At 47.6% G+C, this 14,919-nt stretch overlaps 1 protein-coding gene across 2 annotated transcripts in view; it reads right to left on the reverse strand.

Moving 5' to 3' along the window:
• Nucleotides 1-84: 84 nt before the first annotated feature.
• sh3pxd2b (SH3 and PX domains 2B) overlaps nt 85-14,919 on the reverse strand; it is a 73,786-nt gene continuing 58,951 nt past the window's right edge. The window contains exons 8-15 of one of the 2 annotated variants that reach the window (XM_056443321.1): nt 12,287-12,418; nt 11,992-12,093; nt 10,694-10,777; nt 9,559-9,676; nt 4,884-5,092; nt 4,751-4,797; nt 4,541-4,666; nt 85-4,458 (exon numbers count right to left, since the gene is read on the reverse strand). In XM_056443321.1, the coding sequence (XP_056299296.1) occupies nt 2,962-4,458; nt 4,541-4,666; nt 4,751-4,797; nt 4,884-5,092; nt 9,559-9,676; nt 10,694-10,777; nt 11,992-12,093; nt 12,287-12,418 (2,315 nt within the window). In that variant the 3' untranslated portion in view covers nt 85-2,961. The remainder of the gene's footprint in view (nt 4,459-4,540; nt 4,667-4,750; nt 4,798-4,883; nt 5,093-9,558; nt 9,677-10,693; nt 10,778-11,991; nt 12,094-12,286; nt 12,419-14,919) is intronic. The other variant, XM_056443314.1, reaches the window with a different exon arrangement.

Genomic DNA, 14,919 nt, shown 5'->3' on the forward strand with positions numbered 1-14,919 from the left:
TCTTGTTAATGCTACTCGTCCTCAAAGCTCTGCAGGGACGTGGAAGAAGAATATAGATCAGTGCATTAAAATCAGACAACGGGCGTACTTAAAACATCAGAATCTTTTATTGACTTTAAGGAAAAGGAGCTTCAATGTAATGAAAAATACAGAGTAGAAAAGTAATGAGACTACAATACTGAGATGAAGCATCTGCCGTACACTCCCTGTCCTGATCACCCTCGACATGTTCCTGATAACCCTCAACATGTTCCTGATAACCCTCGACATGTTCCTGATAACCCTCGACATGGTCCTGATAACCCTCGACATGTTCCTGATAACCCTCGACATGTTCCTGATAACCCTCGACATGTTCCTGATAACCCTCGACATGGTCCTGATAACCCTCGACATGTTCCTGATAACCCTCGACATGTTCCTGATAACCCTCAACATGTTCCTGATAACCCTCGACATGGTCCTGATAACCCTCGACATGTTCCTGATAACCCTCGACATGGTCCTGATAACCCTCGACATGGTCCTGATAACCCTCGACATGTTCCTGATAACCCTCGACATGGTCCTGATAACCCTCGACATGGTCCTGATAACCCTCGACATGTTCCTGATAACCCTCGACATGTTCCTGATAACCCTCGACATGGTCCTGATAACCCTCGACATGTTCCTCGTAACCCTCGTCGCGGTCCTCGTAACCCTTGGCGCGTTCCTTGTAACCCTCGTCGGCGGTCGTCCTAACTCTCGTAACCCTCGGCGCGTTCCTCGTAACTGTCGTCGCGGTCCTTGGAACCGAGGGCCCGTTCCTCGTAACCAGTGGTCCCCAAACTACGGCCCGCGGGCCGGATTCGGCCCGCCTCCACATTTGGACCGGCCCCCTGAACAATACCAGACGCGCGTTCCGATTTTTTCTTTTCTTTTTCACCTGGCCCGCTGCCGTTGAGATTGCAGTGAGACGCGGAGAAAATGTGAAGTGGTGCTCTTCGCAATAAAACATCTTTGATGGGACGTGTCGCGTCTCGGCCAATCAGCGTTCAGATGTCGACAGCGTTTGGGAAGTTAGGTTAGCTTGAATGTTAGTCCACTACGTCTACTGCTGTCACGCTGCACGGTGTATCGATACTAACAAAGTACCCGTACGTTAAACACGATGTGATTTAGCATAGTTTTAGTATCGATACTTCATTAAAAGAGCGATCAGAGCTCATGCTGCTCCGCTCCGTTAAATGCTGTCTGCACGCGCAGTTCTAACAGCGAGTGGTGCGCGCATCGCTCAGCCGAGATGCGCGCACACAGGTGAGCACACTCTCACTAGCACCCCCCCCCCCCCCCCCCCCGGCTGGCCCTCCAGCAGACAAGGGAAACGTTATGTGGCCCTCTCAGGAAAAAGTTTGGGGATCCCTGCTCGTAACCCTTGGCGCGGTCCTTGGCGCGGTCCTCGTAACACTCGCCGCGGTCCTCGTAACCCTCGTAACCCTTGGCGCGTTCCTCATAACTGTCGTCGCAGTCCTCGTAACTGTCGTAACCCTCGTCGCGTTCCTCGTAACCCTCGTCGCGTTTCTCGTAACCCTCGTCGCGTTTCTCGTAACCCTCGTCGCGTTTCTCGTAACCCTCGTCGTGTTTCTCGTAACCCTCGACGCGTTGTTCCTTTCTAGCTGGCATCCAGCTGTCTGACACGTGGTGGGAGAAGGTGGAATAACGTAGCAGCTGGAAGCCTTGCAGCTCGGAGCCTTGTCCGGTTGTTCAGAGCCGTGTGCAGATCAGCATGAGTGGCTTTAATGTCTTCTCTCTACAGAGAAACAACCCTCTGAGCTCCTCCCGTGGTCACGTGTCTCCTAACCTTAAAGTGACGACAGCTACGATCTGCTTCTCATTTCTGTACAATACAACTTTACATTATGCTTGAGACCAGTCAAACATTAATGTAACTTTATTCATTCTTTTTTTTTATTTTTACAATGGTCGTACGCTGCTGTTATTTGAGCACCAAACATCGGTTTAGAACAGACTGTACGGTATACTGTACGTTATAATGTACGGTATACTGTATGTTATAATGTACGGTATACTGTATGTTATAATGTACGGTATACTGTATGTTATAATGTACCGTATACTGTACGTTATAATGTACGGTATACTGTATGTTATAATGTACGGTATACTGTATGTTATAATGTACCGTATACTGTACGTTATAATGTACAGTATGCTGTATAATGTACATAATTATAATGTACAGTATAATGTACATTATGCTATATACTGTGCATTATAATGTAAATTATATTGTACGTTATTGTACAACTAACTGGAGATCAGGTCAGACATCTGAAACCGAGACGCTGAACGCAAGTCACATAAAACGCGTATTATTTTTTAGGCGTGTGCTGACATGTCAGTTTGGATGTTCCAGCCTCATCTTTACATTGTTAGTGAGTACAAAAAACATAGCAAATATAATGCACAACTAAGACAGGCCTTCCCCCATGTGCAAACCTTCAAATGAAATGAGTTATGCAGTCAGTGAAGAAAAGCTTTACAGTAACGACTAAGCATGTTTCTCTTGGCACAGACATCTCTAGTTTACGGCTAACGTGTAGTCTTTGAACCCCCCCTGTGGGCTCCTGTGCAGTCTCTGAACATCTGGTTCATGGAGATGACTCCGAGGACTACATCTATATCTACAGTTTATGAAGCACGTTAGCACTTTGCATATAGAAGAGGCACATGGCTGGAGACGTTAGCTTCTGCAACGCGAGCACTTAGTTTAAAGTAAACGTCACAACACCCACGAGGCCTTGTGTTATTGCTGGTTCAGTTTAGGTAGAATATTAAAATCAAATCAAAATGCAACAAATGTCTCAAAAAAAAATAAAGGTACCTTTGAATAAAAAAATGATAATTAGCTATAAAGTAGAGATATTTTGTTGAATTAAATGTATTCGTTGTTGTTTACTAAGGCTTCTTGCTCAGGTAGTTTGAGGGGATCCAGCTCTCGACTTCCTGTCCCACGTTCTTGCAGAACCACCAGCCGCTGCTGTTCTTCTCCATCACCTCGAACAGGGCGCCCACCTTGAAGCTGGAGGTCTGGTCGTCCCCGTCGAAGTCCGCCACGGCCAAGTACTGATCCCCCTGGCCGCGCTCCACCAGTAGAGGGGGGAGCTTGTCCCTGGGGGGGCCGGGCTTCAGCTGGGGCTTGGGGGGAACTGGGACTCTGTTCCCTTTGGGCTCCTCTTTCTCTTTGTGTGCAGGGGCCTGAACGAACCCTTTGGGTTTGGGGGGCGGAGGTCTGCTGAGGAGGGCTGAGGGGCCCTTGGAAGTGTCCAGGATGTCTTTTAGAGCCAGTGGAGGTTTCAACTCTGTGGGGCCGGCTGGGTCGGCCTTCTTCGGAGGAGGAGGTCTCCTTGGAGCCATGGTGGGGGGTCTCTGTGGGGGGTCTTTGTGGGGAGGCACTGCTGGTTTCGTGGTGGGAGGCGGCGAGCTCTCCTGGCTGTGACCGTTCATGTGTTTCGGGGGCAGCTTCGGCTCGTCGGGGTGCTTCCCGTTGTAGAGAGTAGGGGGGTGGCTGGGGGGGGAGCTCGGGGGGGCGCTGGGTTGGGTGGAGTCGTTCTGATGGTTCACCTCAGCCGACGCGGAGCTCGGATCCGCAGGTTTTGGAGGCCTCAGCTTGCTCCTCAGGTTGGTGATGTCTAGAGGATCCGGCTTGGCAGCCGGGACCGGTTTGGGTCGGAGACCCAGCTTCGGTCTCATGAACACGGCGGGGCCGGCGGCCTCGGGTTTCTCCTCCGGCGCCTCCAGTTTGGGTTTGGGGGGCTGCTTGGGGACGGGCTTCAGGTTGAACTTCTTCACCTCTTTGGCGGAGATCTTGTGGCCACACTCCAGACCCATCTCGTTGCGAAGGTGAAGAGCTTTGCTCTTGTCTTCTTTCTTGGCCTCCGGGGGTTTGTCCGGTTTGAAGGGGGCCGCTTTGGGCACGATGACCCCCCCAGGAGCCGGGGGCTTCTGCGGCAACGGTTTGGAAAGATCCGGCCTTGGCTTCTCAGAGACCTCAAAGTCAAAGCTCTTATTGATGGACTCCCTCCGTGGGGGAAGAGCTGGTTTCTCCTCGGCTGGGGGGGCAGCTGGAGCTGGAGGCAGAGCCCCGGGGATGGTAGGGGGGCCCTTGTTGGCACTGGACTTCCAATCTCTCAGCTTAGGCCGGGCACAGGAGTCCAGGGCTGTGATTGGCTCATCCGGTAACGGTTTAGACCAGCTGTCGTCCGTCCCCGGAGCGTTCGAGGGTCCACCGTCTTCCAGTCTCAGCTTCTCCATCTCGTTGGGCAGCGGGGCGAGGAAGTTGGGCCGCAGGGCGGTGCTGGTCTTCTTGTACTTGTCAATAAAGGTGGCGGGGGCCCAGCCCTCTTCGTCCTCTATCTGGATGTACCACCAACCGCCATTATTCCTCTCAACCACCTGGAAGTCGTTTAATCAAAACGTTTCAACTTCATGAAAAGACGAAATGTACAAGTCTTTATTTCAAGAAGTGCCGACCCACCTCGACTTTGACTCCGGCCTGGAAGCTGATGCCGTCGGGGATAGTGGTCTGGAAGTCGGCGATGGTGTAGAACTCCTCCTCTACTTGAGGAGGAACGGGCGGCTTGGGGAGGTTGTTCCCTCGAGGCTGAGAGGAGGAGAACGTGTGCGGTTAGTCAACGCACAACAGGAATCCACACCGAGTCTTTAGATAGAGGTTTGAACTGTTTACGATGGTGAGGTCTCTGCGTGGAGGAGGTCTGTGCCGGGCTCCCACTTCTGAGGAGGGAGGAGGAAGAATCAATCAATAGAGCTCGAGTAGAACTCACAATATATCAAAATAAATGAAATAATTAACTTCTTACTCTTGGTGTCGGATAAAAAGGAGAGTCTGTTTTCCTTCTGGCTGTTGTCTCGGTTCTCTTTGGCCGCGTTGTTTAGCTGGTTCTGCTTGGAGAACCCGTCCAGGTCGTTGGTGCTGGCGTGAGCAGCGGCGCCCGCTGACTGCTTCTGGTCCTGGAGGTCCGTCTTCTTCAGGTAGGAGGCCGGGGCCCAGCCCTCACGGCCCTGGTACCTGACGGAGGAGAGAGGATCAGGTCCTGGGTTCAGGTGAGAACACCACCTCTAGTCTCATGGTGTACCATGAAACCTCCTCTAGTCTCATTCTATACCAGGAAACATCCTCTAGTCTCATGGTGTACCATGAAACATCCTCTAATCTCATTCTATACCAGGAAACATCCTCTATTCTCATTCTATACCATGAAACCTCCTCTAGTCTCATTCTATACCATGAAACATCCTCTATTCTCATTCTATACCATGAAACCTCCTCTAGTCCCATGGTGTACTATGAAACATCCTCTATTCTCATTCTATACCATGAAACATCTTCTAGTCTCATTCTATACCATGAAACCTCCTCTATTCTCATTCTATACCATGAAACCTCCTCTAGTCTAATTCTATACCATGAAACATCCTCTAGTCCCATGGTGTACTATGAAACATCCTCTATTCTCATTCTATACCATGAAACCTCCTCTAGTCTCATTCTATACCATGAAACCTCCTCTAGTCTCATTCTATACCATGAAACCTCCTCTAGTCTCATTCTATACCATGAAACCTCCTCTAGTCTCATTCTATACCATGAAACCTCCTCTAGTCTCATTCTATATCATGAAACCTCCTCTAGTCTCATTCTATGCCATGAAACCTCCTCTAGTCTCATTCTATACCATGAAACCTCCTCTAGTCTCATTCTATACCATGAAACCTCCTCTAGTCTCATTCTATACCATGAAACCTCCTCTAGTCTCATTCTATACCATGAAACCTCCTCTAGTCTCATTCTATACCATGAAACCTCTAGTCTCATTCTATATCATGAAACCTCTAGTCTCATTCTATGCCATGAAACCTCCTCTAGTCTCATTCTATACCATGAAACCTCCTCTAGTCTCATTCTATACCATGAAACCTCCTCTAGTCTCATTCTATACCATGAAACCTCCTCTAGTCTCATTCTATATCATGAAACCTCCTCTAGTCTCATTCTATACCATGAAACCTCCTCTAGTCTCATTCTATACCATGAAACCTCCTCTAGTCTCATTCTATACCATGAAACCTCCTCTAGTCTCATTCTATACCATGAAACCTCCTCTAGTCTCATTCTATACCATGAAACCTCCTCTAGTCTCATTCTATACCATGAAACCTCCTCTAGTCTCATGGTGTACCATGAAACCTCCTCTAGTCTCATTCTATACCATGAAACCTCTAATCTCATGGTGTACCATGAAACCTCCTCTAGTCTCATTCTATACCATGAAACCTCCTCTAGTCTCATGGTGTACCATGAAACCTCCTCTAGTCTCATTCTATATCATGAAACCTCCTCTAGTCTCATGGTGTACCATGAAACCTCCTCTAGTCTCATTCTATATCATGAAACCTCCTCTAGTCTCATTCTATACCATGAAACCTCCTCTAGTCTCATGGTGTACCATGAAACCTCCTCTAGTCTCATTCTATACCATGAAACCTCCTCTAGTCTCATTCTATACCATGAAACCTCCTCTAGTCTCATTCTATACCATGAAACCTCCTCTAGTCTCATTCTATACCATGAAACCTCCTCTAGTCTCATTCTATACCATGAAACCTCTAGTCTCATTCTATACCATGAAACCTCCTCTAGTCTCATTCTATACCATGAAACCTCCTCTAGTCTCATTCTATACCATGAAACCTCCTCTAGTCTCATTCTATACCATGAAACCTCCTCTAGTCTCATTCTATATCATGAAACCTCCTCTAGTCTCATTCTATACCATGAAACCTCCTCTAGTCTCATTCTATACCATGAAACCTCCTCTAGTCTCATTCTATACCATGAAACCTCCTCTAGTCTCATTCTATACCATGAAACCTCCTCTAGTCTCATTCTATACCATGAAACCTCCTCTAGTCTCATTCTATACCATGAAACCTCCTCTAGTCTCATTCTATACCATGAAACCTCTAGTCTCATTCTATATCATGAAACCTCTAGTCTCATTCTATACCATGAAACCTCCTCTAGTCTCATTCTATGCCATGAAACCTCCTCTAGTCTCATTCTATACCATGAAACCTCCTCTAGTCTCATTCTATACCATGAAACCTCCTCTAGTCTCATTCTATATCATGAAACCTCTAGTCTCATTCTATACCATGAAACCTCCTCTAGTCTCATTCTATACCATGAAACCTCCTCTAGTCTCATTCTATATCATGAAACCTCCTCTAGTCTCATTCTATGCCATGAAACCTCCTCTAGTCTCATTCTATACCATGAAACCTCCTCTAGTCTCATTCTATACCATGAAACCTCCTCTAGTCTCATTCTATACCATGAAACCTCCTCTAGTCTCATTCTATATCATGAAACCTCTAGTCTCATTCTATACCATGAAACCTCCTCTAGTCTCATTCTATACCATGAAACCTCCTCTAGTCTCATTCTATACCATGAAACCTCCTGTAGTCTCATTCTATACCATGAAACCTCCTCTAGTCTCATTCTATACCATGAAACCTCCTCTAGTCTCATTCTATACCATGACACCTCCTCTAGTCTCATGGTGTACCATGAAACCTCCTCTAGTCTCATTCTATACCATGAAACCTCTAATCTCATGGTGTACCATGAAACCTCCTCTAGTCTCATGGTGTACCATGAAACCTCCTCTAGTCTCATTCTATATCATGAAACCTCCTCTAGTCTCATGGTGTACCATGAAACCTCCTCTAGTCTCATTCTATACCATGAAACCTCTAGTCTCATTCTATACCATGAAACCTCCTCTAGTCTCATTCTATACCATGAAACCTCCTCTAGTCTCATTCTATATCATGAAACCTCCTCTAGTCTCATTCTATACCATGAAACCTCCTCTAGTCTCATGGTGTACCATGAAACCTCTAGTCTCATTCTATACCATGAAACCTCCTCTAGTCTCATTCTATACCATGAAACCTCCTCTAGTCTCATTCTATACCATGAAACCTCCTCTAGTCTCATTCTATATCATGAAACCTCTAGTCTCATTCTATGCCATGAAACCTCCTCTAGTCTCATTCTATACCATGAAACCTCCTCTAGTCTCATTCTATACCATGAAACCTCCTCTAGTCTCATTCTATACCATGAAACCTCCTCTAGTCTCATTCTATATCATGAAACCTCCTCTAGTCTCATTCTATGCCATGAAACCTCCTCTAGTCTCATTCTATACCATGAAACCTCCTCTAGTCTCATTCTATACCATGAAACCTCCTCTAGTCTCATTCTATATCATGAAACCTCCTCTAGTCTCATTCTATACCATGAAACCTCCTCTAGTCTCATTCTATACCATGAAACCTCTAGTCTCATTCTATATCATGAAACCTCCTCTAGTCTCATTCTATGCCATGAAACCTCCTCTAGTCTCATTCTATACCATGAAACCTCCTCTAGTCTCATTCTATACCATGAAACCTCCTCTAGTCTCATTCTATACCATGAAACCTCTAGTCTCATTCTATATCATGAAACCTCTAGTCTCATTCTATATCATGAAACCTCCTCTAGTCTCATTCTATGCCATGAAACCTCCTCTAGTCTCATTCTATACCATGAAACCTCCTCTAGTCTCATTCTATACCATGAAACCTCCTCTAGTCTCATTCTATATCATGAAACCTCTAGTCTCATTCTATACCATGAAACCTCCTCTAGTCTCATTCTATACCATGAAACCTCCTCTAGTCTCATTCTATATCATGAAACCTCTAGTCTCATTCTATGCCATGAAACCTCCTCTAGTCTCATTCTATACCATGAAACCTCCTCTAGTCTCATTCTATACCATGAAACCTCCTCTAGTCTCATTCTATACCATGAAACCTCCTCTAGTCTCATTCTATATCATGAAACCTCTAGTCTCATTCTATACCATGAAACCTCCTCTAGTCTCATTCTATACCATGAAACCTCCTCTAGTCTCATTCTATACCATGAAACCTCCTCTAGTCTCATTCTATACCATGAAACCTCCTCTAGTCTCATTCTATACCATGAAACCTCCTCTAGTCTCATTCTATACCATGAAACCTCCTCTAGTCTCATGGTGTACCATGAAACCTCCTCTAGTCTCATTCTATACCATGAAACCTCCTCTAGTCTCATGGTGTACCATGAAACCTCCTCTAGTCTCATTCTATACCATGAAACCTCCTCTAGTCTCATGGTGTACCATGAAACCTCCTCTAGTCTCATTCTATATCATGAAACCTCCTCTAGTCTCATTCTATACCATGAAACCTCCTCTAGTCTCATGGTGTACCATGAAACCTCCTCTAGTCTCATTCTATACCATGAAACCTCCTCTAGTCTCATTCTATACCATGAAACCTCTAGTTTCATGCACATCTCGCTAGTCAAGCATTTATCTTCCTCAGATCTGAGATGAGATGTTCTTAAAGCTCATTTCTGTGTCTTGGTCTCACCTGATCTTCCACCAGCCCTCCAGGTTCTTCTGGATCACCTCCACCACCATGCCTCTCTCCAGGTCGATCTCATCCTGGTCCCGGGCCGAGTACGGGTAGACCACGGAGTACTTCTCCTCTGGAGTGGGATGGAGAACATGTGGTTGGATGATAGTCTACAGGGTGGTGCACATGCATGTGGAGTGATGAGACTAATGAGCGTCACACGGGGAACATGTCTGGAAACCTTCAAGGAGAAAGGTCACATTCCTTCCTCCATCATAACTTATGATGCAACTTATGATGTCACTTATGTCGTCTCAGTGGTACAGAGAAGGCTTCCCATTGGCTAACTGATGTTTGGAAATGGGGAAAAGAGGTTTTAAGTTTGCTGCTCCTGCGGCTTGGAATTTGCTGCAGACAGACCTGGGTCTCCGGGAGCCGGTCTCCTTAGGTGTTTTTAAAAATAGATTGAAAATATTGGAGGGAAATTCATCTAGCTGTCGATGTTTTATATGACGGCGGTATGTGCTCCTGTGTGAGCTGGGTTGTGTTGGCTTGATACTTAGTTTTGGTTTTATTCATGCTGTGATTTAGTTTTTCGTTTTATATATTGTCTGTCACTGTTTTATGTTTTATGTTGTATTGTATAAACTTTGTGTGACGTGCTGCTGCTGCTGTCTTGGCCAGGACACTCTTGTAAAGGAGATTTTTAATCTCAATGAGGCATTTCCTGGTTAAATAAATAAATATAAATAAAAAATAATAAAAATAAATGAGGCGGGCTGGAGGAGTGAAAAGGTGTGAGACACACATGCAACACACACACGTTGACCACAGACGGGACAAACTATCACTTGTTTAATGCTGGTTTATGAAATTCAACATCATTTATTTATATATATAAAAATATATATATAAATGTAATAAATTATATTTATATATTATATATTTATAATATATATATATTATATTTCTATAATATATATATACTATATATATGTAATATATAAATATAATATATATATTATATATATATATATATATATAGTTAACGTTGCATGCTCGGATCTCTCATGCAACGCACGCACACACACAGACGCACACACAGACGCACACACACACACACACACAAACAAGAGAGGCATGCCTCCACCTTGCCCAAAGCCTGAGCTGAACAGATCCCCTAAAGTTCTCCGGCGGCCCAGCTGCCTCGGCAGAGACCAGAACCTCCGAGGTGCTGAGGTCCAGCAGTGAAGAGAACAGGAAGTGACATCATCAATCCTACCTGAAGGCACTACTAGCGGGCCTTTAATAATAATCCCTCTAGATAGGTTTTATTTTTATGGATATTATATTTTGTAAGAATAGTATTACAGGTCCCATCTGTGCTAATTTCAAACCTCATTTTACATAACGTATATTATTATTATCCATCTACAGTCTGTGGTATTAATGGGTGCTCTATAGTACAGAATATAGCCTGTGTATTCATGAGTCTCATGGTGCGTTCACACCGGATGCGGCGAAAAAATTCTCGACGCGTCTGACGCAGCCGTCTCGACGCGCGGCGAAAAAAAGTGTGTTCAGACGCGTCGCGACCGCAGAGGACTTCCACTTGTTAGTGGACCGAGCTGATCTCCCACTGCGCTGCTCTCTCTCTCTTCTCTCTTTGATACGTGTCTCTGAGACTTTTCCACCTCCGGCGGCAGATCTCCTGCCATGAAACACATATGCCGGCGGTTGGTTGATAGTAAAGTACAACAAATAGCGAGAATAAAAGCAAATACATACATTCAAAACGTACCAGGTAGTCCCACGGCTTCTCCGACCTTGTTCCACGCTTTATCTTTATAGCTCCGGTTTCGGTAAGCATAAAGAGATGTATCGTAAAGTTCGGGGTGCCCACAGACAGCGACAATAATCTTTTCCTCCATTTTTTCAACCGGCAGGACGATGACGAGCGGAGCTGCTCAACGCTGATTGGCTGACGCAACTATGACTCACGCGTTTTTGCTGCCGGAGTTGGGAAATTTCAACTCGCGCGTCGACGAGCTGCGTCTGTTCGCGCTGTTCGCCCCGCGGCAAACGCTCTGTTCCGCTGCTTCAAACGCGTCTGACGCGCTCGCTGGGAAACACGCAGCTTCTACGCAGCTGTGCATTGACTTTGCATGTAATCTCGACGCGCGTCGAAATTTTGACGCGTCCGGTGTGAACACACCATTAGTCTCTCGTTTCGAGTCTTCGTCTACACAGCATGACGTCATCATTTAGGACATTATGGTCATTTAGTCAGACCATAAAGCAGGGGAGGCTTTAGGGGCGGGGCTACAGGGTGATGGACAGGTCTCTACCACGACATTGTCTGGTCTCTGAGTCACACAACCTTTTGTTTTTAGTTCATAAAAGTTAATCTTGTGGCCTCTGGAGGAGCTCCAGGGGGACGCCGTGTACCTTCTTCCCCTGGAACAATGAAGTCATCGGGGTCGTCCTGAGCCTCCAGGCAGGTGGCAGGGACCCAACCCTGGGCATCCTCTGAGCTCACGAACCACCAGCCTGGAGGAGGAAGAGGAGGGTCACATTAAAATACAGGAGGAGGAGGGTCACATTAAAATGGAGGACTGAGGAAGAAGAAGAAGAAGCAGCAGAAGAAGAAGCAGAAGAAGAAGAAGAAGCAGCAGAAGAAGAAGCAGAAGAAGAAGAAGCAGAAGAAGAAGCAGAAGAAGAAGAAGAAGCAGCAGCTCCTCACCCGACTCGTTCTTCTCGATGACCTCCACCACCTGGCCCACGTGCAGACTGACCTCGGAGGTCTCCTGCTTCTCGTAGTCCGTGACGGCCACGTACTGGTCCAGGAACAGAGGGTCCGTGGAAGCGGAGTCTCCTGTGGACCAATCAGAACGCAGCTCGTTGAGCTCCTGTCCCATCAGCGCCCCGTGAGGCTGAAGGTCACATCTCAATCAGGTAAACAGCCTCTACTCGTCTTCATCAGAGAGGAACTCTGGGCTGATGAACTGATGCGAGCCTTTGAGATAATATGACCTCTAAAACGACCTGAAGATAATATGACCTCTAAAACGACCTGAAGATAATATGACCTCTAAAACGACCTGAAGATAATATGACCTCTAAAACGTGGATGTTTAAAGTCTAAAGAACTTGAGAGAGAAGACATTTAATCACGTTTCATGTTTCCAAAGAATAATTCCAGGGTCAGAATTAGAGAATAAAGTGTGAATGAAGTGAGAGGCGGGTCTAGAGCATGGAGACAGACAGGAAGCAGAGGAGCAGCGACGTGATTGGACGAAGCCAAGAGGAACAATAGATTTAGAGGATGGGAGTGAAAGGTGAGATTTAGTGGAGATCGGGTTACGTCAATCAACATGTGAGTTCCAGAACCACGAGACCACCACCAGGACCACCATGGAGACCACCACCAGGACCACCATGGAGACCACCTCCAGGACCACCATGGAGACCACCACCAGGACCACCATGGAGACCACCACCGAGACCACCACCAGGACCACCATGGAGACCACCACCGAGACCACCACCAGGACCACCATGGAGACCACCATGGAGACCACCTCCAGGACCACCATGGAGACCACCACCAGGACCACCATGGAGACCACCACCGAGACCACCACCAGGACCACCATGGAGACCACCACGGAGACCACCACCAGGACCACCATGGAGACCACCACCATGGAGACCACCACCGAGACCACCACCAAGACCACCATGGAGACCACCACCGAGACCACCACCAGGACCACCATGGAGACCACCATGCAGACCACCACCGAGACCACCACCAGGACCACCACCATGGAGACCACCACCATGGAGACCACCACCATGGAGACCACCACGGAGACCACCATGGAGACCACCATGGAGACCACCACCGAGACCACCACGGAGACCACCACCAGGACCACCATGGAGACCACCACCGAGACCACCACCAGGACCACCATGGAGACCACCACGGAGACCACCACCAGGACCACCATGGAGACCACCACCATGGAGACCACCACCGAGACCACCACCAAGACCACCATGGAGACCACCACCGAGACCACCACCGAGACCACCACCAGGACCACCATGGAGACCACCATGCAGACCACCACCGAGACCACCACCAGGACCACCACCAGGACCACCATGGAGACCACCACCGAGACCACCATGGATACCACCACCAGGACCACCACCGAGACCACCACCAGGACCACCATGGAAACCACCATGGAGACCACCACCAGGACCACCATGGAGACCACCACCGAGACCACCACCAGGACCACCGAGACCACCATGGATACCACCACCAGGACCACCACCGAGACCACCACCAGGACCACCATGGAGACCACCACCAGGACCACCATGGAGACCACCACCGAGACCACCACCAGGACCGCATGGAGACCACCACCGAGACCACCACCAGGACCACCATGGAGACCAACATGGAGACCACCTCCAGGACCACCATGGAGACCACCACCGAGACCACCACCAGGACCACCATGGAGACCACCATGGAGACCACCACCAAGACCACCATGGAGACCACCACCATGGAGACCACCACGGAGACCACCACCAGGACCACCATGGAGACCACCACGGAGACCACCACCAGGACCACCATGAAGACCACCACGGAGACCACCACCAGGACCACCATGGAGACCACCACCATGGAGACCACCACCAAGACCACCATGGAGACCACCACCGAGACCACCAGCAGGACCACCATGCAGACCACCACCGAGACCACCACCAGGACCACCATGGAGACCACCACCGAGACCACCACCAGGACCACCATGGAGACCACCACCGAGACCACCATGGATACCACCACCAGGACCACCACCGAGACCACCACCAGGACCACCATGGAGACCACCACCGAGACCACCATGGAGACCACCACCAGGACCACCACCGAGACCACCACCAGGACCACCATGGAGACCACCATGGAGACCACTACCGAGACCACCACCGAGACCACCATGGAGACCACTACCGAGACCACCACCAAGACCACCACGAGACCACTACTGAGACCACCAAAAATATATACAGGACTGTCTCAGAAAATTAGAATATTGTGATGAAGTTCTTTATTTTCTGTAATGCAATTCAAAAAACAAAAATGTCATGCATTCTGGATTCATTACAAATCAACTGAAATATTGCAAGCCTTTTATTCTTTTAATATAGCTGATTATGGCTTACAGCTTAAGAAAACTCAAATATCCTATCTCTAAATATTAGAATATCATGAAAAAGTATACTAGTAGGGTATTAAACAAATCACTTGAATTGTCTAATTAACTCGAAACACCT

Source organism: Pseudoliparis swirei, chromosome 3 (assembly GCF_029220125.1).
Source record: "Pseudoliparis swirei isolate HS2019 ecotype Mariana Trench chromosome 3, NWPU_hadal_v1, whole genome shotgun sequence".
NCBI classification, from domain to species: Eukaryota; Metazoa; Chordata; class Actinopteri; order Perciformes; family Liparidae; genus Pseudoliparis; species Pseudoliparis swirei.